The 25,338-nt window shown below is 41.2% G+C and overlaps 1 protein-coding gene across 2 annotated transcripts in view; it reads right to left on the bottom strand.

Moving 5' to 3' along the window:
- The window catches only part of RYR3 (ryanodine receptor 3), a 264,337-nt gene that overhangs the window by 159,050 nt on the left and 79,949 nt on the right, over positions 1-25,338 (bottom strand). For both annotated transcript variants that reach the window (XM_060273292.1, XM_035110794.2), the window contains exons 6-17: positions 24,723-24,835; positions 24,003-24,102; positions 19,739-19,832; positions 16,970-17,044; positions 16,283-16,439; positions 12,000-12,164; positions 9,490-9,611; positions 7,725-7,893; positions 5,340-5,475; positions 2,777-2,872; positions 1,851-1,969; positions 923-1,056 (exon numbers count right to left, since the gene is read on the bottom strand). In XM_060273292.1, coding sequence (XP_060129275.1) covers positions 923-1,056; positions 1,851-1,969; positions 2,777-2,872; positions 5,340-5,475; positions 7,725-7,893; positions 9,490-9,611; positions 12,000-12,164; positions 16,283-16,439; positions 16,970-17,044; positions 19,739-19,832; positions 24,003-24,102; positions 24,723-24,835 — 1,480 coding nt within the window. The remainder of the gene's footprint in view (positions 1-922; positions 1,057-1,850; positions 1,970-2,776; positions 2,873-5,339; positions 5,476-7,724; positions 7,894-9,489; positions 9,612-11,999; positions 12,165-16,282; positions 16,440-16,969; positions 17,045-19,738; positions 19,833-24,002; positions 24,103-24,722; positions 24,836-25,338) is intronic.

Raw genomic sequence — 25,338 nt, 5'->3', positions numbered from 1 at the left:
TATATTTATCCAGATTAAATTAAAAATAGTAGAGAAATCATGTAAGAAAAAACTGTTTCAGAGTTACCTACCAGGCAATAGACAGACACAGAAAATAGCGAAACCTTTTGGTAATGCACATAATTTTAATAATAATAATATTGTTCGCAGGGTAAGCAGTTTTTTGCTTGGAGTACTCAACTAAAAGTTTTAGAAATGCAAAAGACAATGCGGTGCAGCTGATATAATGTTGGTTTTGTATTCACCAGGCCCATGATCAAATACCTGCCTCACCATCATGTTCACTGCATAGTTTTAGTCAAGTCACCATTTCTTAGCTTCCTCTTCCTTAAAGTGTCATTGTCAGGATACAACGTAATTGACTCTGATCCACTGAGATAAGAGTACAAAGAAATCTGAGGCTGCTGTAGTACACATAAATATGTAGTGTATTATACATTTAGTTGTTGTTGTTGTTTAGTCGTTTAATCGTGTCCGACTCTTCATGACCCCATGGACCAGAGCACGCCAGGCACTCCTGTCTTCCACTGCCTCCCGCAGTTTGGATACACTTAGTAGACATACAGTATATCCCACCTTCCACCATGGAACCCAAAGCACTATACATATTGGTTCCCATGCAGGCACTCATCCAGCTGCTGGCCAGACACAGACTTGTACAGCTTCAGCAAGGTGGTAGTCTCATATGCCACATCATGGGACCATGTGTCATTCATACAGGGGAAAATCCCTTTGAGCTCTGAAAACATGCTCAGGATCACACCGCACATTAGGAGCAGTTGGCATAGTGAGATAGGCATTGCTGATGCCTCTTACCAGGAGAGTGCAAAGGCAAGACAACAAGAAGGCTGGGACTGTTATAGAGACCTTTCATTAGGTAAAATCTAATAAAGAACACACAATCACATGCCACCGATCCTACCTTGTCACATCATTCACAAGCCGTGTTTGCAAGAGCAGATCCCTTCGAGGAAGAAGATTATCACAGATTAAGTTCTGATTAGCTCGCACCGCTACTCCATTACAAAGACAAAGAGAGCAAAGCACATCGAGAACCTGGAAGACATCAATAGAAGCTAGTCTTGTTACATTCACTACATGACACGGCACTGGTTCAAGGTCTTATAACTTATTATTTTAATTCTAAGGGAAACAATCTGAAACAATGGGCCACTTTGAACATCAAATTAATAAACCATGGTTTACCATGTCATGAAGGAGCCACAGTGAGACATAGGCTCACGTGCCCCGCTTCCCCTCCACTGGCAAAAATGGCTTCTGCGTTGATTAAATCCAGCTGAACATTTCATTTGCTGGTTTTAGACAAAATGACAAGCTGTGATTAATCAAAGGGGAAGTGAAAGCTTCCAAACTCATCCTGGTGGTTGGACTGGAGGAAATAGGACAGTGGAGCGTGTGGGAGCAGGGATGAAGAAAGTGAGGACATCTGAAGGCAGCCCTGTTTAGGGAAGCTTTTAATCTTTAAGAAATTAGTGTATTCTAATATTTCTGTTGGAAGCCGCCCAGAGTGGCTGGGGAAACCCAGCCAGACGGGCAGGGTATAAATAAATTATTATTAAGTATTATTATTATTATTATTATTATTTATTATTATTAATGTTTGCTTGTAGTGCACTAGAACATTATCTAAGAAATTAAGGTTTAGCATAAACAGAGAAACCTATCTATACAGTATTTTGAATTCACACTTGTACTTTGTTTGCAAACGTATAGGTTTTCATTATCATGTGGTTGCTTCTTTTTCTTTTACACAATATATGGGAGATATTATAAAGACCCATGTGTTTTGTCTGCAGGTTAATGACACATCTTGCATTTGCCAAGCATACCTTATGGTTGCGCCCATGCTTATCCAGCAGCGAGATGATAGACTTGATATGGCCTTCTTCTATCAAATTTAAAGCCTCTGGGCTTTCTATCAGGATGCAGTGCAACACCTCCAAAATACCTGTATGAATGTCACAGGCACACACATCATCTTAACGTTTAAGGAGACAGTGCACTGAACAAAATTCAAAAACTGAAGAAAATAACATCTTAAGGCAAAGGAAGAAAATACCTCCACATTCTTAGTCTATTATCTCTCTAGCCTATAAGGAATGAAGTTACTGAAATAGGCTTTGGGGACAAGAAAAAATATTTAACTTCGCTCTCAATTTTCAAAAGCTATAAATTACTGAACGCACAATATAGGGGAAATATAAATACTTCTATTCAAGTAGTGTCTTTATCAGAAAGCAGAAAAGTCAGGTTCAATTAGAGGCTGCTTTTGGAAATTGGTCCATTAATACGGGTTGCATTTTGCACTTCAGAAAACATAATAAAATGTCCACATTTAGGAAGCACATAACCTTGCTATTTAAATATGTTGAATGAGTATGTATCCAAAAATATTTATTAATTCACATTTTCAATGTAGAATTGTAGATTAACTAATAAATACTCAGTACAATTGAAACCAATATCTTTAAATGCAGTTGCCAGTGGTATTTTAGAGGCTATTAGAAGGACTAATAGCACATTGGCAACTACACAGGTAGACAGCTACTCCTAGAAATGAGTAGAGCAGAAAATGCCAGAGGGAGGGGCAGAAAAGTATCCTATCGAAATTTGTATAATTTGTATGAAATCAATCTGAGTCAAAAGCATATTATCTGAAGCATGTACGATACTCTTTAGACATTGTAAAAATGGCCTGTAGACTGTATACACACATTAAAACTGATAGCTGATTTATATAAAATAATCATCTTACCTGAGGAAGATTCTACTCTATCTAATTTACTAATTAGCCAATCAAGATTATTTGAAAACTGAGCACAATTATTTCTGTTACCACGAATGAGAGCAGCTGAAAGAAAAAAATGAGATGAACAGTCAACTCTGAGTAGAAATGCTTTAGAGGTATTCCAAAAAAGAAAAGACAAGACTGTCATCTCTCTACCAAATGCCTGCAGATATTTCACTATCTAACCACTTATAATTAACATGACTTATAGTAGAATGCTGTGGGCATATGAACTCCACTGAGTTCAGGGACTATGGGCCTAAGTGGACAAGGAATTGGTAATGGTTTATTGGAGCATTCCACTATTAAAGTCCCAGTAGGTATCAAAAGTTATTGAGACTGGATAACCATTTGATATCATTGAGCCATCAAATATAGACCTGACAAACTAAACGTACTTATATACAGTGGAACCTTGGTTTATGGACACCTCGGTTTATGAATTTTCGGTTTAGGAACGCCGCGGACCCATCCGGAACGGATTAATTCACTTTCCATTACTTTCAATGGGAAAGTTCGCTTCAGTTTATGAACGCTTCAGTTTATGAACAGACTTCCGGAACCAATTACAACCATGCTTCGGGTTAAGTACGCTTCAGGTTGAGTACTCCGTGGACCCGTCTGGAACGGATTAATCCACTTTCCATTACTTTCAATGGGAAAGTTCGCTTCAGTTTATGAACGCTTCAGTTTAAGTACTCTGCGGACCGTCTGGAACGGATTAATCCACTTTCCATTACTTTCAATGGGAAAGTTCGCTTCAGTTTATGAACGCTTCAGTTTATGAACAGACTTCCAGAACCAATTGTGTTCATAAACCGAGGTACCACTGTACTGCTTACATTGCCTGATGTCTAAAGCACAATTTTTATATATACATTGATAACGGAAAACACTGTAAGCTCTTCTAGTCCTTTAATCAATCAATGATTAAATAACAGCAATTTTTGAAAGGTTTGTATTTTTAGATTAAATGGGGAAATGACTTCTCAGTGAAGGAGACTGGGCCACAGCACTGATCCAGTACTGCTATTTTTCACCGCTATATGTTATAGCCTTATAGGCAATAGTTTATTATATATATATATGCACAACCACTGCTAATTAACAGTTTAAATAAAGCCAAGATCTTTGCTATGAGGGGGAGAGGACACTTCTAAAGCTGCCTCTAATTTTCTCACATTTCCTAGTGGGAGGATTTTCCACAGCTGCAAGGAGGCTGACAGAATGCTAAAGAGTGGCCCTTAAGTCCACCCACTAATTTAAAGGCACTATAGAATACATAATTACTATTCTGCAGCAGCAGCAGCAGCTGTACATGGAAAGGTCAGTAGTCTTCAGAAGGCTGAGATAAACAAGCGAAGTTAATCCCTGCTCCGCAACAGTCTGCTATCTATCATAGCCACGACTGATGGAAAACTTCAGTGTGAGGATGGTGGCAGAACTGCTCAGGAAATGTCACCAGAATTCAAGTGAAAACAGGGCATTAAGTGTTTTTGATTTCCTAATGAGCCAGCACACAACATTATGGTCTTGTGAGTTTTCTTACAATTTGGGTGCAGGGGCCTTCAGTTGTTTTCATGTCCCTTCCTCGACTCTCTCTATACACAAGTAAATTCTTTTGGAATCTTACAAGCAAGGGACACTTTCCCAATAAAACGTAGGCATAGCCCAGTGATTTGTGGAACAGACTCTTTGAGATGCCAAACAACATTACAATATATTTAATTACATGTTAGAATAATTGTTGTTGTTTAGTCGTTTAGTCGTGTCCGACTCTTCGTGACTAATAATTAGGATCTGAGAAACAAGCTTGTGGGATGTGGGTGGTGCTGTGGTCTAAACCACTGAGCCTAGGACTTGCCGATCAGAAGGTCAGCAATTTGAATCCCCACGATGGGGTGAGTTCCCGTTGTTCGGTTCCAGCTCCTGCCCACCTAGGAGTTCGAAACCATGTCAAAGTACAAGTAGATAAATAGGTACCGCTCTGGTGGGAAGGTAAACGGCATTTCCGTGTGCTGCTCTGGCTCACCAGAAGCGGCTTAGTCATGCTGGCCACATGACCCGGAAGCTGTCTGCGGACAAACGCTGGCTCCCTCGGCCTATAGAGCGAGACGAGTGCCGCAACCCCAGAGTCGTCTGCGACTGGACTTAATGGTCAGGGGTACCTTTACCTTTAAACAAGCTTGTGGGCCATTTCTGAAATGAAGATTATGAAGCTCTTCATATTGCATTGAATGTATTTGTATTAAACTGTCCGTTAGCGCCTCTGTGCCATATAGCATACATCAACATAAAGTAAATAATATACTTAGGTTAGTTGTTAATAGGGGAAATCATCCTACCGTAAGACTCCTGATGGATCAGACCCATCTAATGAGACAGCCTGTGTACCATACTAGCCAACCAAATTATTATGGGAAGTCCACAAGTCTCTCTCTCTCTCTCTCTCTCTCTCTCTCTCTCTCTCTCTCTCTCTCTCTCTCTCTCTCTCTCTCTCTCTCTCTCTCTCTCCAGCTGCAGAACTCACCTAGCAATTTGTAAAGAAGGTTCAGAATTTCTTTCCATGCTGCACCATTTTCTTCTCTACCAATCCCTGTAAAGTGAGCAGTGCTATAGTAGACGTTTAAACGATCAATGCAGTTCAAAACCAGTGCCAGCATGCCCTGTAAAGATGTCAGATAAAAATATATGTGCATATGTGAAAATTTATTCCTTCGTGTTTCAAGTACAATATGGAGCTTTTAAAAAAAATTACTGGGCATATATGATTCTTCCCTTCCCCAAAGTAACATACTCAACGGTGACCTGAATTGGGAAGACTTCTGTATGCCATTTATAGTGCCACATATAATCTCTCTTATATTGCTAATGGCAGCTCAGTGTGTGTTAAATAAAGGAAAGAGTGTAGGAGGAACAGCTAATCATGAACACATGGCTGATTTTCAGCAAAGAAAAAGATGCCAGAGGGTCAGATCAAAGATCTTTGACATCCACAGCATACATTTTTAAAGCACTATTATACCATGTTAACAGTCATGGGGAATTCTGGTAACTGCAGTTTGTTTAAGGTGCTGGGAATTGTAGCTCTGTGAGGTCAGCACCCTAAACAAACTGCAGTTACCAGAATTCCCCATGACTGTTAACATGGTATAATAGTGCTTTAAACCACAAGTTCCCAGAATTTCCCAATAATGTTATAATAGTGTTTTAAAAGACTGGTAGGGATGTAGCCAGTATCTCATTTGGCCCCCTACTTGCCTGTTCCTTCTTTGCAGTGACATATATAGTGGCCTGGCTTCATGCTCCCAGGCAGAGAGCTTGTCCACATTTTCCCTTGGCCTGTACCTAGAAAGCATGGGTCCAAGCAGTTTTGCCTTTGCCCCACCATTTCCCCCTGGAAAGCCCACTCTTTAGCACTAAATCAGAACAAATGGTAATCCGTAGAAAAGCTGGTCGCTGTTTGTTCTGATTCAGTGCTAAACCGTGGGTATTCCTGGGGGAAAGCCAAGGTATAAATGGAAGTGTAGATGAGTCCTTAGAAAATGAGCAGCCTGAACATAAGGAGCAAGATTATTTCATTGCTCTGTGGAAACCTTGCTTGGTTCTTCTGGGTAATGGCCAGGAGCATTCTAAGCAATACATATGAGCAGTCAAGGGCTACCAAGACAGGGAGGAGGACGTTAAAAGAGGTCCATTGTGCCTGTGATGATCACATCCTACATGACAGATGGAGCATGACCAACCACCTTTTTATGATTTCCATATTGGTTAATCTGAGCTATAAATGGACTTTTAAAAAAAAATCTCTTGCTAATCACTATTTAGAGGTCAATATTCTGTAAATCAAGTATTTTCAGACACCCTAAATTTACAAAGTACCTTTTTGCTGAACTACTAGAAATCTCAGAACAATTAAGTAATGAGGCATATTAAAAATTTGTGTTAAATAAAACACTTTAACCAAGTAATCCTTAGATCAGGCATCCCCAAACTTTAGCCCTCCAGATGTTTTGGACTACAATTCCCATCTTCCCCGACCACTGGTCCTGTTAGCTAGGGATCATGGGAGTTGTAGGCCAAAACATCTGGAGGGCCGCAGTTTGGGGATGCCTGCCTTAGATCAAGCATAGGCAAACTCGGCCCTCCTGATGTTTTGGGACTACAACTCCCATCATCCCTAGCTAACAGGACCAGTGGTCAGGGGTGATGGGAGTTGTAGTCCCAAAACATCTGGAGGGCTGAGTTTGCCTATGCCTGTCTTAGATGGCGTTGGGCAAAAACTCTTTCCCTTTTAGTGTACCTCCGTTTTGCTTTGTTAATTGTCCCTCTCACTGACATCAGTGGAAAGAGGAATTACTATATTAGTTCCAGGTCTTTCTGTTGAGATTTAGAATCAGAGTGAGCATTTTCCTCTAAGGATATAGAAAGATCCCTAAGGGATCAGGCAAAATGCCCATCTAGTCAAGCGTTCTGTTCTTGCAGTGGCCAACCAGTTGCCTACCAGACATTCACAAGTAGGGCATGAGCACAACAGCATCTCCACACTTGTTTCCCCAGCAACTGGTATTCAGAGGCTTACTATCTTTGAAACTGCAGGTAATATGGAGACAACCATGGCTAGCAGCCATCTATAGTCCTATTCTCCATGAATTTGTATAATCCCCTGTCCAAGCAATCCAAACTGCTGGCCATCGTTACAACTTGGGGTAGTGAATTCCACAGCTGAACTGTGTGTTTAACTCTGCAAGGGTGAATAAACATAGTAGGATGGTCTGTCCCCAGAGGCCAATGGACCCCTGGGATATTTTCCAGCTTCTACGGCTGATACTCTTGTTGAAGCCTTGGTTGATCTGCAGAGATGACTTGGTCATTTGACAGGATTGCAGTAAAAACACTCTGAAGCTTTTCTAACCTCTTCCTTGAATAGATTCTGTCTGTTCTTGAGTGAACGAAGCTTGTTTTGTTTATCTTCATGCTCTAACTCTTCTTCTGGAGGCAGAAAATATGTTATCAAGTCTTGCAGAGTCTGAAGTACCTCTTCAATAGGCAGAGTGATAGGAGTTGAAGTTCTGCTGTTTCCACTAAGAATCAATAGGCAATATAAGTAAATTAGAATTAATTACGATCAGTACTAACCAAAACAATAATAATTATAACATTGTTTCCATTTTTAAGTGAAATACTGGGTGAAATACTCTTTCCAGAGTATTAGGTAGTCTAAAAAGGGAGAGTGTAACTTTCATATGAGTGGGACGTAGGTGGCGCTGTGGGTTAAACCACAGAGCCTAGGGCTTGCCAATCAGAAGCTCGGCGGTTCAAATCCCTGCGACAGGGTGAGCTCCCATTGCTCGGTCCCAGCTCCTGCCCACCTAGCAGTTTGAAACCATGTCAAAGTACAAGTAGATAAATAGGTACCACCACAGTGGGAAGGTAAATGGCGTTTCCATGTGCTGCTCTGGTTTGCCAGAAGCAGCTTTGTCATGCTGGCCACATGACCTGGAAGCTGTACGACGACTCCCTCGGCCAATAATGCGAGATGAGCGCCACAACCCCAGAGTCGGCCACGACTGGACCTAATGGTCAGGGGTCCCTTTACCTTTAACATTCATATGGGATGGTTGACCAGAGACTCAGGCATCAGAAAAGCACCTCACCATCCTTCAGAAAAATGTGCTTTATACAGGGATCATTGCATTCAAAATACAAAGAAAAGGGGGCAAAATGGCTTATTGCATGGTGAAAAGGATGGACCCTGAAGCACAATTCATTTGGATGGAAAAAAGATTGCCTAAAGAATCTCTCTTACATGTGTTAATAAGCTTACCAATGCCAGGATGTTTGTATTATTACCAGCACTGTCTTGCTCGCTGTAATTATTTTGCTTCAAAGTAATGACCACTGTCCGTTCTTTTTGCATTTTAATTACCAGTTTGACCCCACTCTCCTCTATATCTGTCCCAGCCGTGTGAATCTATGCAAGTGAATTTATGATTACACGTCATGTGTTCATGAAAGCTTATACACCATCATCAGTTTGTTCACTTTTAAGGTGCCACACATTTTTTTTTTATTCTCTCTACTTCAAAGTAGCTTGTAACTCAAATCTGTGGACAGAGGAGACACTATCAATATACATCGTGCTTTGCAGAATAAGCAAAAAAAAAAGTTAAGTCTCTGTGTGGCTAAGTTCTCCACAAGAAACTGGATCACAGCCAATTCCTGCAAAAAAAAAAACAACCCCAAAAATAAAACCAGTAACTGCTCATCAGTTCAAGCCTGCTGAATTGGCTGCATGACAGAGTTTCCTTAGGGGCAACTCAACCACACAATCCATCCCTGTGAAAGCAGTTTTGCCAATCCTAGTTGTGGGGCTTGGGAAGTGCCACTTGAGGGACTTTTGACAGGTGGGCAGGACAACACCTCGGCCAATCATTTGATGTCACAATGACATTATGCGATTTACAGGGGTGGTTGTCCCATCTATCTGTCCAAGATGTCCCATGGGGGTGGGAACTGATAAGGATCTGGCCAAAAAGGTTCCTCACCCCTGTTCTAAATTCAGAGTGGGAAGAAAACAGAGAGGGGGGAGCTTAGAATAACAAGAGATGAATATGAGCAAACAGAATTATGCAGATGCCACTGTGGAACAGCATTACAGCTGAGATGGTGTGCTATACCTTATAAACTGACTAAATAATCTTGTTGTGTTGCGAATGATTCGAGCAGCCTGGGATTCTTCATGTTGACACCGTTGTAATGTGAGACCATCATCCATGTGTCCTTCTTGGTGTAATATAACCTATAATAATGGAAATGACACACTGAGCATATTTTGTCCTTCCTGCTCTTAACAGCTATGTACCTTGCCAAAGGAATGATAAACTGATGTTATGAGGGAGGGTGGGGAATGAGTAGTACCAGTCCTGATACAGATGCATACAATATAATATTCATATTATATTAAATAATACGGATAATATATTTAGCTTGAACACTAAATAACAAGTTGGAATGGTTAGTTGAGAAAAGTGGGGAAACTGAGAAAAACGAATTCGTTCTCCATTGCTTAGAGCAGGTATGGCCAAACTTGGCCCTCAGCTGTTTAGGGACTACAATTCCCATCATCCCTGACCACTGGTCCTGTTAGCTAGGGATAATGGGAGTTGTAGTCCCAAAACAGCTGGAGGGCCAAGTTTGGCCATGCCTGGCTTAGAGGAATGGAAAAAAGCTGTGGGCATCCACCCATGAGCACTCTTTCTTCCTGTTGTACACCGACTAAATAGAACACTTCCATATTTATCAAACTTCGGTTCATTGTAACGTCCAAACAGGTAAATAATGGCTTGAGAAATCCCTCTAAACCAGCATCCAATCATCATTTACAATCCTACTTTGGAGGGATTTCTCAAACCACAGTTTCCAAAAATCATAAAGCACACTAGACAGTTATTTTACCGACTGGGAAGTTTCCTATTAATCTGGGCATGAGCATGTGGGCTCATTCCTCATATTCCAAACCATAGTCAGGGAGTATCATGTCTGAATGCAGCCAAAATGTTGATCAGGGTGGTATCTTAGATCTAAAGCCTACCATCTTCATTCCAAAACTTACACTAATTTAAAAATGAGATACGGTCATATACATCCACTAAATAAAGAATAATATACTATTTCAGTTGTTTTAATAACTGAGATGTGTCTCAGAAGAAGGAACAAAGCATTTCCTTTCCCTATTTCCACTTGGTATTTTAAGATCTAATGCCTCTGGTTAAAAAAAATAAAATAAGGAATGAGTGGGCGTTCCAAACACAGTTTAAAAACCAACTTACAAGGCTGAAGGAAATAAGGCAGCTGCTGCCCTTGGACTTTGTAGGAAGGCTCAGCTGTGCACATGCAATTCGTTGAACATTTGTCAAGGATTTCTACAGAAGGGAGCCCATGGGTGCATGCTGATGCACAGAGGCACATACTTAAATTGCACTGGAATCAAATATTTTGATCCTGGCACCACGCTAGTAACATGCAGAATACCAAAAAAAAGAGGCAACACGTCGACCAATTCCAACGGGCGAAATATATATCTATTTTTATCTTTATAAACTATAACGACATGCGATGACAGTGATCCAAGGTAATCATACTGTTCCGGTTTGGTCTTCTTCAGTTTTTTAACTTAGTGTTTGTATGCAATCCGCGGAACAGGGGTCATACACTCTTAGTGTCAGGCATAGCTCTAGTGGCTTTAGCCCAAACATAGCAGAGTTTTCCTGCACAGCGCAGAAGCTAGTTGAGGTGGAAATGACTAGTCGGCTAGACGCAGAATAACTATTTACAGGATTTATTAAAAGAAAATAAAAGCAGCAGAGTTTCTGCATACAAAGCAAAGCAAAGTAAATCCTTTCTCTCTCTCTCTCTCCAACCATATACACAGCACTTCTACTCCTAACACCTAAACAAAAACCAACTGTGCTAGCATTCCTAGATAACAGAGTTCAGTGCTGGTCGTTAACCAATCAGAGAGAGTAGTTTCCAGGTCAGGCAGACCTTGGCTTTCTGCCAAGAGTAAATTGACACTGCCTTGAGTTAATTGTATGACGCAAGAATCTGTAAGTTTCCCATGAGAACCAATTAACCAATTAACAGAAACTGAACATACACATATGTAACCCCTGTGCAGGGGTCACTGTCATCACATGTCGTTATAGTTTATAAAGATAAAAATAGATATATATTTCGCCCGTTGGAATTGGTCGACGTGTTGCCTCTCTTTTTTTGGTATTTTGACTCAAGTCTGCAACACAGGGGTTGTTTCATTAGCAGAAGGCAAAGTACAGATACTACTACATCAATACAAGCATGTTAGGAGACAAGTGGACCCAGCACCCAAAAGCTCCACCTGCAAAATCCCCTGCTGTGTAGCAGCTCTACAGTGCAGCAGAACTACACAAAGAACTCCCTGCACCTCACATTTGGGCATCCAGCCACATGGGTCCCTGGGCATTCATGCACGCAGACACCTTGCTGCTGGAGCACTTATCAAAACATAAAAATGGTGGACATATTCACCACATCTTAAAGGCTTATGTTTCTCCAATCCTTATCTCCAAAGAATTATGGCATTATTCAACATCTCTAATTTGGAAGAGTGTGTTTTAGAAAAGAAAAGAAAGCACAATACAATATTTACCTTTCTTTTTAGTGGTCCTAAACGGGTTGTTTTAGCATCCTGTGCTTTGTAAGTGAGCCACAAAGTGCTGGTTACATGTTGCACAAAACAAACAGAATCACCGTACTTTATTTCAGGAACTCCCATGCCATCTATGTCACGTTTGTGAGCAGAATCCAGTTTTTCCTTCATGTCACAGAAGAAGAAAAAACATTGGGGGGGGGGTGTTTAGATGAACGTAAGGAACACATAATCTGGAAGGCACAAGCGTTTTAAAATCTAGGATATTTCACAACTTCACAAACAAAAGCATAAAAAGGCAAAATGCATTTTTTTTTATCGTTGCTGAAGAATACATTGGAGTAAGCATGCATTAGATTAGATTGTGAACTAGAAAGGTATGGAGGATAGTCATACACTTCTGAATTAAACAGGAAACACAGTGTCCCAAATGTCATGTGACATTCAGAGATTTGATTTATAATTGCCAAAGTTGACAGGCAGCTAAAAGTAACTATAACCATGGAAATTGTTTCTGCAACATGCTAGATGTTCTTTAAAAGCCATTTAATGTTAGCAGTATAGAACTGATATGCCTGTTGTCTTTGTCCATGGAGTTTTCTTGGCAGGGATACTGGAGTGGCTTGCCAGTTCCTTCTCCAGGTGGATCACGTTTAGTCAAAACTCTCCACTATGACCTGTCCATCTTGGGTGGCCCTGCATGGCATAGCTCATAGCTTCTCTAAGTTATTCAAGCCCCTTCGCCACGACAAGGGGCCCTCATTTGCCCTCATTTCACACGCTAGCAAGGTTATGCTTAAAATTCTACAAGGCAGGCTTAGGCAGTATGTGGACCGAGAACTCCCAGAAGTGCAAGCTGGATTTCAAAGGGGCAGAGGAACCAGAGACCAAATAGCAAACATGCGCTGGATTATGGAGAAAGCTAGAGAGTTCCAGAAAAATGTCTACTTCTGCTTCATTGACTATGCAAAAGCCTTTGACTGTGTTGACCACAGCAAACTATGGCAAGTTCTTAAAGAAATGGGAGTGCCTGATCACCTCATCTGTCTCCTGAGAAATCTCTATGTGGGACAAGAAGCTACAGTTAGAACTGGATACGGAACAACTGATTGGTTCAAAATTGGGAAAGGAGTACGACAAGGTTGTATATTGTCTCCCTGCTTATTTAACTTATATGCAGAATTCATCATGTGAAAGGCTGCACTAGATGAATCCCAAGCCGGAATTAAGATTGCCAGAAGAAATATCAACAATCTCAGATATGCAGATGACACAACATTGATGGCAGAAAGTGAGGAGGAATTAAAGAACCTTTTAATGAGGGTGAAAGGAGAGCGTGAAATATGGTCTGAAGCTCAACATCAAAAAAACCAAGAACATGGCCACTGGTCCCATCACCTCCTGGCAAATAGAAGGGGAAGAAATGGAGGCAGTGAGAGATTTTACTTTCTTGGGCTCCTTGATCACTGCAGATGGTGACAGCAGTCACGAAATTAAAAGACGCCTGCTTCTTGGGAGAAAAGCAATGACAAACCTAGACAGCATGTTAAAAAGCAGAGACATCACCTTGCCTACAAAGGTCCGTAATGTTAAAGCTATGGTTTTCCCAGTAGTGATGTATGGAAGTGAGAGCTGGACCATAAAGAAGGCTGATCGCCGAAGAATTGATGCTTTTGAATTATGGTGCTGGAGGAGACTCTTGAGAGTCCCATGGACTGCAAGAAGATCAAACCTATCCATTCTGAAGGAAATCAGCCCTGAGTGCTCACTGGAAGGACAGATCCTGAAGCTGAGGCTCCAATACTTTGGCCACCTCATGAGAAGAGAAGAATCCTTGGAAAAGACCCTGATGTTGGGAAAGATTGAGGGCACTAGGAGAAGGGGACGACAGAGGACAAGATGGTTGGACAGTGTTTTCGAAGCTACGAACATGAGTTTGACCAAACTGCGGGAGGCAGTGGAAGACAGGAGTGCCTGGCGTGCTATGGTCCATGGGGTCACGAAGAGTCGGACACGACTAAACGACTAAACAACAACAATAGAACTGAACAGTGGGAACAAGAGTATTTTTTTTTCTCAGCGTATGATTCACTTTGAAGAACAGGAATTACTTAATAAAACCTTTTTCCTTCCTGGTCACTGCGGTTAAAGGGAGCAGTCTAGGGAGAGACTGTGATGTTCAAGTCCTGTTTAAATCAGTAGGGCAGAAGCAGTTATTTGTGTGTCAATGATCCCTTGATTTCTACTGGACCGAGAAGGCACGGCTACCTTTTGCTAAATTGCACTCAAAAGGTTGAATTAAATGGTTGCATGAGTAGCTTGCGTAATTGATCTTCCCCTCCACTCGCTCTGCGGGCCCCTGAAAAGTCTCCCTTGAGGCATGGTCCCCCCTCCTGAACAAAAGAAACTTGCATAAGCAGAGCTGAGGGAAAGAGGGGTCATTGTGTGAGTTGCCTTCAACACATGCCTTCAGTTACTTGATACAACCCAAAGGTAATTCTACCCAAAGGCAATTGTGTGAGTGAAAAAAAGGGGGGAGATTAAGCTTTTCTAGAAAAAAAAGAAATGCATTACAAAAGAAGACAATTTAATAATTGTTGTCTTAATTCTCTTTGTCACTTGTGTGGATTATAGCTGTCACATCTCATTGTCAATTTAAGACTAAGGAGATAACACTGTCATCCTCAGATAAAATGAAATGAAATTTCAATACACTCCTTAGGGATGCTGTTATACTATGCCATCACAAGCTGTTGGAGATTGCTGTGTGAATGTTTGCAGTCAGAACAAAAATTTGAAGAATATTTGCAAAGACTACAAAACTCTGTCTGAAGTGAAGTGGAATATTTTCCACGTCACATTTTGAAAGTGAAGTGATTTTTTGCTTCTTCTCAGCACTCAGCACAGAGTACAATTAGATTGGCTCCTCATTACGAAGTCAATTCAGCATACTTTAAAGCATATTTTAAATCTGGTATGCCAAAAGCTGTGCCCGTATCATGCTGACCTCCCGGCTGCCTTGTCCCTCTGCCTCTTGATATCACCCTCCATGTTGGGCAGTGAGGTAAACAAGCCTTACAGCTGCACATCATAGAGAAGAAAAGCAGGTCACTGAGCTGGCCAGTTCACTATTAGTAGCCACCTCTTGTTCCAAACAGTGTTTTACAGAGGCAGATCAAGTCTTGTGCTTCCCATTTTTATTCTGGTCGGCTTTCAACATTTTTATTATTTCTTGTAAGAAAGCAAAAGCTGTTTTTTAAATCCCTTTGGGCACTACCCACCAATGTGGCTGTGGGAAGCCTCTGTGAATGCAAGGTCCACCCCAAACATTATAAAGATAGGGATGTTGAGGTCCCAATTTAAAGAGAAAAATGAGAACAAATCTGAGAGGGTTACAGGTAGGTAGCCGTGTTGGTCTGGGTCGAAGTAAAATAAAAAAATTCCTTCAGTAGCACCTTAAAGACCAACTAAGTTTTTATTTTGGTATGAGCTTTCGTGTGCATGCACACTTCTTCAGATACAGTGAAATAGAAGTCCCCAGGCACTTATGTAGAGAAGGGGTGGGGATGGGGAGGGGAGGGGGGATCACTCAGAAGGGTGGTGGAAGTGGGTGATTGACTGACTGATACGGTAGCTGTTGATGACCGAAAACGACTGCAAATGGTTTTGCATGAAAAAGCAAGGGTTGAGATGGCTGAAGATCGCTTATCATGTATAATGAGATAAGAATCCGATATCTCTGTTCAAACCAGGTCCCTCCATGGTTTTGAGCTTGGTGATAAGTTGTAATTCAGCAACTTCTCTTTCCAGTCTATTTCTGAAATTCTTTTGTAGTAAGACAGCTACTTTGAGATCTTGTATAGAATGTCCTGGGAGATTGAAGTGTTCTCCTACTGGTTTTTCTGTCTTCTGGTTCCTGATGTCAGATTTATGTCCATTTATCAAAAGAATTTCAGAAATAGTCGTTTTCGGTCATCAACAGCTATCAGTCAGTCAATCACCCACTTCCACCACCCTTCTGAGTGATCCCCCCTCCCCTCCCCATCCCTTGGTCTTTAAGGTGCTACTGAATGAATTTTTTTATTTTAAATCTGAGAGGGGTTGAACATGACCTCCCCCCTTGCCTATGGTTTCCCTTTCTGCTGCCCAATTCCAAATCTCCCTTTCCCCCCAGTGAATCTTGACCATTGGCATTATGGCTTTATGAAGTGCTTATGTGATAATATTTATTCAGATAAAATGTGTGGATTTTTGTAACCATTTGATGTAGAAAACGGACTTACTTTTGATGCTCTAAAGCAAAAGGAAGTTGATTTTGTGTCAGCTTTTTCTTTGTCTAACAAGACAAGACCCAGGTCTTCAGTTAGGGCCAAAAACTGCCCTGTTGTAATATGTCGAAGGCGAAAAGGCTGGCCCCAGCGGATGTTACTTCCACTCCAGCTAAAAAATAGATTGAAAATATTAATTTCATGGTCTGAGTCCGTCAGAATGAAGGTATTTATGCCACGATCCAGTAATAATTACACAGTTTTAGCACCCACAGATTGCTATGAGAGAATTAAATGCATGTTTAACTCACTAAAATAAAAATGTTTAACTCTGCTGAATCTCATTTCAAACCGAGTTCTTCCTCAGGGGCACTCTTGTACAATCAATATCACCAGCTCTATTTACATGGTTGAAAATTAATTCAAATGCATTTCTTTTTCTTGTGCATGTCTCCTGCCTTCCCACTTTTTCTTAGATCTTAATTCAAAAACCGAAATGCCTTATTGTTCATAGTTTATCTCCTTTTACCCTAATGGTAATACTGATTTCATTTATTATTACGAAAATATAAATTCAGTATATAACACAAAAGTGTTTAACTCTGCCATTTAACAAGACAGAACTAACAACAGAAGCTGTTTCAAATTTTTTTAGCAGAGAGATACTACGTTTTTTGTTTGTTTGTTTGTTTTTTAAATTACCTTATCCGAAGGGGTTCAACTCTCCACAGTGACCTTGCACGGACACCAGCTCCCCCTGCTTCAAAAAACAACCGCCTGCAAAAAAAATAGGTATTTTTATTTCAAAAAAATAGATTTTGCAAATAGTTCCATTCACTTGTAGACACCTATATTCCAATTTCAGTTGAATCAATGGGACTTAGATGAGTCTGGGAGAAATGCTGAGGCAGTTTGGCTCTGTTCCCCAACCAGCTGTCTGGAATTAAGCCCAGGTGTCCTGAAGAATTGCAGGAGTGGAAAAAGCTGTTTCTGCTTCATAAGCAGCCAAGAACACTGAGGTAGGGGGAGAGAAGGATCAGGCAAATGAAAATTGTGTTAGAGTAAAAACCGCAGTTATGAATACTGAGCAGAGCAAGGAAGATTGTTAGTTGGTATGTGGGAGGGAGTAGGGAGAGGCAGGTTGTCTTTGAGGCACCCCTATGATCTGAGAACGGCCTGAGGGCACTCTTAAGGGTTCTAGTTTTGTGGCCTCTCAAACCTCTATTTGTGGGCACAGAAATTGGGAGAACCATTTCAACAAAGTTCTCTAGAAGAAGGAAAAATACGTATCAAGGGTCACCATTAGCAGTGGTAGAATTTTGAGTGGTAGAATTTTGAGCTACAGCTGCCTGAAATCAGTAGGTATAATTTACCTCAAGTGAGAAAAACATTGAGTTTGCACTTAATGGTTGTGATTTGATTGATTTGTTTGGTTGTATTTATTTAACCATTATTGTAGTTGTCCTGTATCTTTAAATGGTGTTTGCTTCCATGATCAGAATGAGAGTCACCTGGGGTCAGGATTGGGTTTATTAGACCTTGGGTTTCCTAGTACAGGTAGCAGTGGTTACATAGGCTTATGACCACTGCTCCTTAGAAGTTCACTTTGTTCATTGCTGAGGTATGCATTTGTTTTGTTTAATTTAATGGAATTGATTCAATCTTATCATGTATGTTTTGTGAATGATTTTGGTCATCAGGACTCATGTTCATGCGGGTTCTCGTCCCTGACATTATTATTTTTTGTAGTTAACGCTGAGGAAGATTAAGTCAAAACGGTGTTATTATTCGGATCACTGTCCTTACGATCACCTTGGCACCAATTCACGTGTATCGACAGGCATCGACAGGCATTTCAAAGACTGCATTGCCAGATGAACATTATTTCAGTTATTATTAAGAGACTATAGTACTCGCTTTGTTTATAGAGATTATGATGTTAGGAACCTTATTCTAAATAATACATTGTGGTTTTGCACCATGCTTTGTTGTTATGCTTTATGGATTTATGTATTTATGCCTTTATCATTCGTTGGTCTACTTGTTGCCTCTTTTGTCACAAGTTTCGGAGTTTGCAGCACATTGATTATTTGGTTGTATTACTATGCTGCTTTTCATGCAAATGAACTTCAAAGTGGCTTACAAACAATAAATAACAATAATGTAATAAAGGTAAAGGGCCCCCTGACCATCAGGTCCAGTCGTGTCCGACTCTGGGGTTGCGGCGCTCATCTCGCTCTATAGGCCGAGGGAGCCAGCGTTTGTCCGCAGATAGCTTCCGGGTCATGTGGCCAGCATGACAAAGCTGCTTCTGGCGAACCAGAGTAGCACACGGAAACGGCGTTTACCTTCCCGCTGGAGTGGTCCCTATTTATCTACTTGCACTTTGACATGCTTTTGAACTGCTAGGTTGGCAGGAGCTGGGACCAAGCAATGGGAGCTCACCCCGTTGCAGGGATTCGAACCGCCGACCTTTTGATCAGCAAGCCCTAGACTCTGTGGTTTAACCCACAGCGCCACCTGGGTCCCTAATAATGTAATAGAACACCACAAATACAACATAAATCATATAACGAGCAAACTATACAACACTGTTAACAAATCAGCAACTAAAAATAACCTAGACATCACAATTACAGCAAAAGTTTTATTAGATGATTAACAAATCAATATGGCGTTTAGAATCTATAAAACATTATTAACAACATTAACAAAATAGCAACTCAAAAAAAGGCAGGTATGCGCTGTTAAGCTCATAAGCACTGTGGAGATGTCATATTGGACCAGGCAACATGCAGCCAAGTTTAGCAAGAGGTAGGACTACAATCTAATAAACTGAAACCTGATACTAATGCCTGCTGTAAAGAATAAACATTACAAAAGCAGCATCTTTATACTAGCACGAGGTGCATGTACGTACAGTATCTCAATAGCCCTAAGAGCCCCACACTCAGGCGCATGATGATGGAATGTCTCCATTCTCTCTCCCCTTTGGAAGTATGCTGGTCTAGCAGCTGCCCTGATATAGATACAATAGCAGCAATGCCTGCCTGGAGATAGAACGAGGCTCTTAACTTTGAATAATATGGCATTTACTGCTGAGCAAATGTGTTTGGGGTGTGAGTCATTTTTACGTTCCTTAATGCAACTTATACCTTGACAAAATCATAGCATCTTATCTTTCTAGTGAGTTGTAAATATGCCTACGGCGCTATGGCAATTCTTCCTTTTTTCCCCTCTGCATCCAGCCTGAATAGTACTGCAAGGATATAACTGCAGTGAAAATCTGGCACATTTTCCATGCACTGGGTAAAAACAGCAGATATTTTGGAGTGCTGCTGAACAAGCACTCTTTCTCTCCCCCACCCCCACCCTCTCCCTCTCTAACTATGAAGGCACTTTGGGATTTTCAGCAATAAAACAATGCGAAATTTAAAATGGAAAGTGTATTAAATATACATCATAACTCACTTGTGTGGTGAATCATTCTGTTCTGCAGATGGAATTGTTAAACACTCATCGTGGCCGTGAAACAAACGTAATACATGCCCACCAAGTAAGTATCCTTGAAAAGAAGAATATTCCTCATTAATTTCGGCAGAATATTAACTAACAGGTGCCTGGGAATCTTAAAATCTGAAAGCAGATATGTAAATCTTAATGTGTAGCATAGTGGCTAAAAGAGTCATAGAATCATAGAATCGTAGAGTTGGAAGAGACCACAAGGGCCATCCAGTCCAACCCCCTGCCAAGCAGGAAACACCATCAAAGCATTCTTGACATATGCCTGTCGAGCCTCTGCTTAAAGACCTCCAAAGAAGGAGACTCCACCACACTCCTTGGTAGCAAATTCCACTGCCGAACAGCTCTTACTGTCAGGAAGTTCTTCCTAATGTTTAGGTGGAATCTTCTTTGTTGAAGTTTGAATCCATTGCTCTGTGTCCGCTTCTCTGGAGCAGCAGAAAACAATCTTTCTCCCTCCTCCATATGACATCCTTTCATATATTTGAAAGGGAATATAGTTCTTGGTTCAGATTCCCCCACCCCATTCTTGGTTCAGATTCCCCGTTCTTGGTTCAGATTCCCCCACCCCGCCTAGTGACACCAGCCAACCTCAAGTAAGTCACTAGAGATGTACAAATGTCACAGTAAACCATTGTTTAAACTGTTGAGAACAAGTTGCAATGAGCTTCTCTCTTCTTGGTGCAACTGTTTGGAAGTTTTCCATTTCCATTTATTAAAGTAAACCTCCAGCTGCCATTTCACCCAACCTAGAGATGGAATAATTATTACTGATCCATCTCAAATTCATATGTGTTCATTAATAAGTCTATTTTGTCCCATTTCAACATTGGTCTATGGATTTTTTAAATGAAAAATCCATACAACAATTCTTATTTAAAAACATGTTTTTATTACAAACTATCTATTCAAATTCATATTTTATCTACATATATGCATTTCTAAAAGTATTTTAGCCTAAATATGTATTTTGACACATTTTAGCATTCTCCTTGAGACAAGAATTGTAGCACAAAATTCAGAGAAGAACAAAATCCTAAGGATAGTTACGTTCTACACCTTGTATTAGCCTGGGAAGTGTGAATTAGGTTGCTTCACTCAAAAATGCAGACCAAACAACAGTCTCCTTCAGATCTAATCCCAGCCCGAGAAACTGTGGCTGATATTAAATGTCTTTTGTTTTAAAGAAACCATGGGTTGGGTTCTTGACTAGGGCTAAGAATAAATTGGTAGGCAAACTCTCTTTCTCTAGAATAAAAGCCTCGTTTAAAAAACAACGCAGAAAAAGACAAGTTGGTCAGATGATCGAACACTAAAACATCTAGAATTATTCTTACTATAGGTTAATAATTCTGCAGGAAAAGAAAAGGTTAGCATATAATAGCATAAGTATCCAAATTACTGAAATGTGCCAGGGGAGGCAAGATTGATAAGTAAAGTCACCCCCTTTCACAAGAGGAATCATTTACAGAAAAATCAATACTACACAGTGGTAACATTTGTTTGGGAAAGGGTAAACAACCTGGCTATTCTATAATTTAGATTTTAATGGAAGGCAACTTTCCAAACCATTTAACACAGAGAGACAAAATGAAGGTACTTTATCACTTGGGGGTAGGGGAAAGTAGGGGCAATTGTTCACCGGCATCTCTATATGAACTGTCCTAAACTCACTTGCTGAATAACCATCAAATTAATATTTATTTTAAGACAATTACATAGGAAATACCACTTGAAGGTGTTAGGCACTTGCATATTTCAACACCAAATAGCTGAAATAATTCTGGATTCAAGCCTAATGCTACTTAAATCAACGATCAGGGGATTTTGAACGGCCAAAGACTCATGGTTTTAATAGCTGATTCCCCCCCTGGCTCCTGGGTATGGCTGTTTTCCCAAAGCCAGACTTTGCCAACTTGGTGCCTTTCAGATGTTTTGGACTACAATTCCCATCAGCTCCAGCCAGTCATGCTGGCAGGTTTGCAAAGGGTAAGAAACCATGTTGGCTCCATTAGAAAAGCTTGTGTGGGGTCTAGAATGGTGTGGGCTGCCTCATGCACTTAAAATAAAACTCTTCTATGTGGATGCAGAAAAACTGATAAAAGTATCAGCACTGTGGATAAAGTATCTTTTTTAGAGTATTTTTTTTAAAAAAATATGTTCTATCGGGAATTTCCCCAATGTATATACCCTATTTAAATGAAAGCAGGACTTTTTATAGCAATCAGGGAGTATGATCTCTTCCCGTCTAGTTTTTTGCACATTTCTTGGTTTCTCTCCCTCCCTAAGAATATTCATGGTGCTTCCTGCAGGCCAACATCGAAATTGCTCCAAACAAAGCTGCAATGCCATACTATGATAAAAAGGTACCAGTGGGTTGCTTTTTGTGTGCTATCAGGATGTGACTGACGGCTTATGAAACCTCTGTACTGAACGTAATTATGACATTAATGAAGTCTTGTTGCTGAGTAATGATACCTTTCTGTGAATTAGCTTGCATTTCTTTCGTCTTTCCATTCTTTCCCTGTTTCCATTCATTGGCATCAAAAAGTATTATTTAAATGTCGCATGCCGACATGCAAAGTGCTGGGAGCAATTGTGAACCACCCACACTCCTTTTCCCCAATCACTAGTTAGTGATTCACCCAGAAGTGCAGAAAATCTACACCTGCACACAACTCAAGTTATATTTAAAACGGCGCTGGTGTTAAAAATGGCTCAGATAATAGGATGGGAGTAGTGGGACATTTAAAATATCCACCATGTCTAGTGCTACTAAAATGCTGAAAACAAAATGCTTTGAAACTGTTCTCAGTTTTCACTTCTCACAGAAAGATGCCAGGGTTCTATCGTCCTGAAATCCAAGCTCCTATTTACATAAACAGGGAGAAAATTGAAATGTAGACTAACTGTGAATTTCTCTTGGAAGGTGAGGCTGGGAAACATTCTCTGGAAAGGATGGCTCTCCCTACTGGGCTTGACAGAGTGTTTTAAACCTTTCACTCCCTCTTCCATGGGAGGAGTCATCCCTCCCTCAAGACCTGAAATGCCTGGTCTGTGCCAGCTGGGTCCTTTGCTTTCTGCTAAATTCCCTCCTTGGGGGGCTGCTTCCATTCTTGTGTGAGTCCTCTTTCCTTCACTCTCATGTTGGTTCTCTGCTCAGTGTCCCTCGCTAAAAATGTGTGTGTGTGCGCGCGCACACGTGCACGGGGGGGGGGGAGGCTTTTAAAATGCTGATCTGATAAACATTTTCACAACATGGGGTCCTTGGGTGAAAATACTAGAGAGCATCTCTCTATTCTATATCCATTCTGGTCCACTCAGCAAATGTCAAAAAGGTAAAGGACCCCGGGACGGTTAAGTCCAACCCAAGGCGACTATGGGGTTGCGGAGCTCATCTCGTTTTCAGGCCGAGGGAGCCGGCATTTGTGGCCAGCATGACTAAACTGCTTCTGGCACAACAGAACACTGTGATGGAAACCAGAGGTCATGGAAACGCCATTTACCTTCCCACCGTAGCGGTGTTACCTATTTATCTACTTGTACTATTTGGCATGCTTTCGAACTGCTAGGTTGGCAGGAGCTAGGATGGAGCAACGAGAGCTCACTCCGTCGCAGGGATTCAAACTGCCAACCAGGGCTGTCTTAAGTATATTTGGCGCCCTGGTGCCGTGGTGCGACGGATCCCTCCAGCGCCCCCGCCCCATTTCCCAGCACGGCGGGTGGGCAGAGCTGTGCGGCTGGGGCCGGCGGGCGGCCGGGCGCAGCGCACAGTGCGGTTGCCGGGGGGGTGCAGCTCCGCGGTGGGCGGACAGACGCAGCTGCACAGCGCCCCCCGGGCAGGCGGGCGCCCTGCGCCACCCAGCCTGGCCGTAGGGCCAGCCCTGCTGCCAACCTTCCGACTGGCAAGCCCAAGAGGCTCAGAGGTTTAGACCACAGCGCCACCTGCATCCCTTCAGTAGATGTATACACATCTGTATAACTGTTAGTAACTGGAAGATGCATTCAGAGTCCTGCCTTGCTCCATTGAACTGGAAATCCAAGAGGACAGAAACACTGTGCCAGTACAGAGGTTACCTAGGAATTCATGGGCACCCTTGTCCCACTGGTATTAAAATTTGGAGAGCAATCGTGCTTTTAGCAGTGGAAACTGTGCAAAGTTACAAATTAAAACAGTCATTTTAACTGGCAGGATAAACATAATTCAACAAACCTTCTTCAATGCTACTTCCTGAACAAGTGGGATGCACATTCCATAGTGTTTGCATAAAGGAAGCATCCACCTGTATGTTTCCATATGCTACAGAGAGATGCTGGAAAAGAAAAACAAAATTCTCAGTGAGCATAATGTTAATTTGTTTGAAAATATTTTCTCAAAGAAAGTTGAAAGATGTAGATATATCATAAATCAGTCCTATATTTAAAAATCAATTAAATACTTGCCTTTTTTTAGAAGACTGTACATAAAAGTAAGCAATTGCTGATCTTTTTCTCATGCTAAAGTCTGTGCCTCATTACAAACCTTGCCATTATCGACTTGAACAGGAGTCTTATATTTGTTTTTCTTCCTTGCCACTTTCTAACTTGGTGTCCTTTGTTATTAGGGCCTCTTTCTTTCTCAAATGAACAACAACAACAAATTTCCTCCACCAGTCCCTTTATCAGAAGCCAAACTTGACAACTTCATCATCCCATCAGTTCATCACCAACATCCACTCTTCCAATACACTTCTTTAAATGTACTAGGACATGGGTGGGGATTGTTGTATGTAAGGTTTATTGTAGGAGAAACACTCTGACCCCATTTCTGTGAGGACAGAATCATATGCACAGGAAACATGCAGTTCAGAGCTGGAAAAATGCAGGAGACGTGGACGAAAAGTGCAAACATGGACACGCATTAAAGCCATCATGAGGATTTTTATATGCTTACCAGGTACCTTTCGGAGGACACACTAACCAGGATAAGATCGTCTCCAATTCGTACCTTTTCTCCTTCAGACCTTTGTTTAGAAGCAGGATGTATGGTCCACCAGCATGCCTCACCTACAATGTGTATAAAGTGCCTACATTAGCTCTAACATGCAATAAACAACGGGCATTTATCAGGTCACTTTATAACAACAGTCATAGGATATTTATAAAAATAAAAGATTCCAATAGTACAGAAGATGGGTTGCTTCCAAATGACCATTTATTGAGTATTCATCCAGATAGGTTTGCACAAAATTTGCAGGGAAGTTATATGACATTGCATCAAAGAACTGTTACCTCATACTTTCCAATGCATTTTCTTGTCACTTAAAAAAAAAAAGTCCAGAAAAAGTCTAAACTGATAAAGAGCTCAGTCTAGTTCAAGGCAATCCAAATTGATAGGGCCCCTATTCCACTCTAATCAGGGACATATGCCCAGCCCCTTCTTGCCCTGCCTCTCTGTTGCTGCCGCTGCTGCTACCACCACCACCAAGCCAATACTCTTAACAAGAAAAGTATATTTCCTAGTGGTCCTCTGCAGTGGCTTGTTGTCATAGCAGTGCCAAGCACCTGGC

Source organism: Zootoca vivipara, chromosome 1, assembly GCF_963506605.1.
Source record: "Zootoca vivipara chromosome 1, rZooViv1.1, whole genome shotgun sequence".
Taxonomy (NCBI): Eukaryota; Metazoa; Chordata; class Lepidosauria; order Squamata; family Lacertidae; genus Zootoca; species Zootoca vivipara.
Note: the sequence above shows the minus strand (reverse complement) of the source record. Positions and strands in the feature narration are given on the sequence as shown.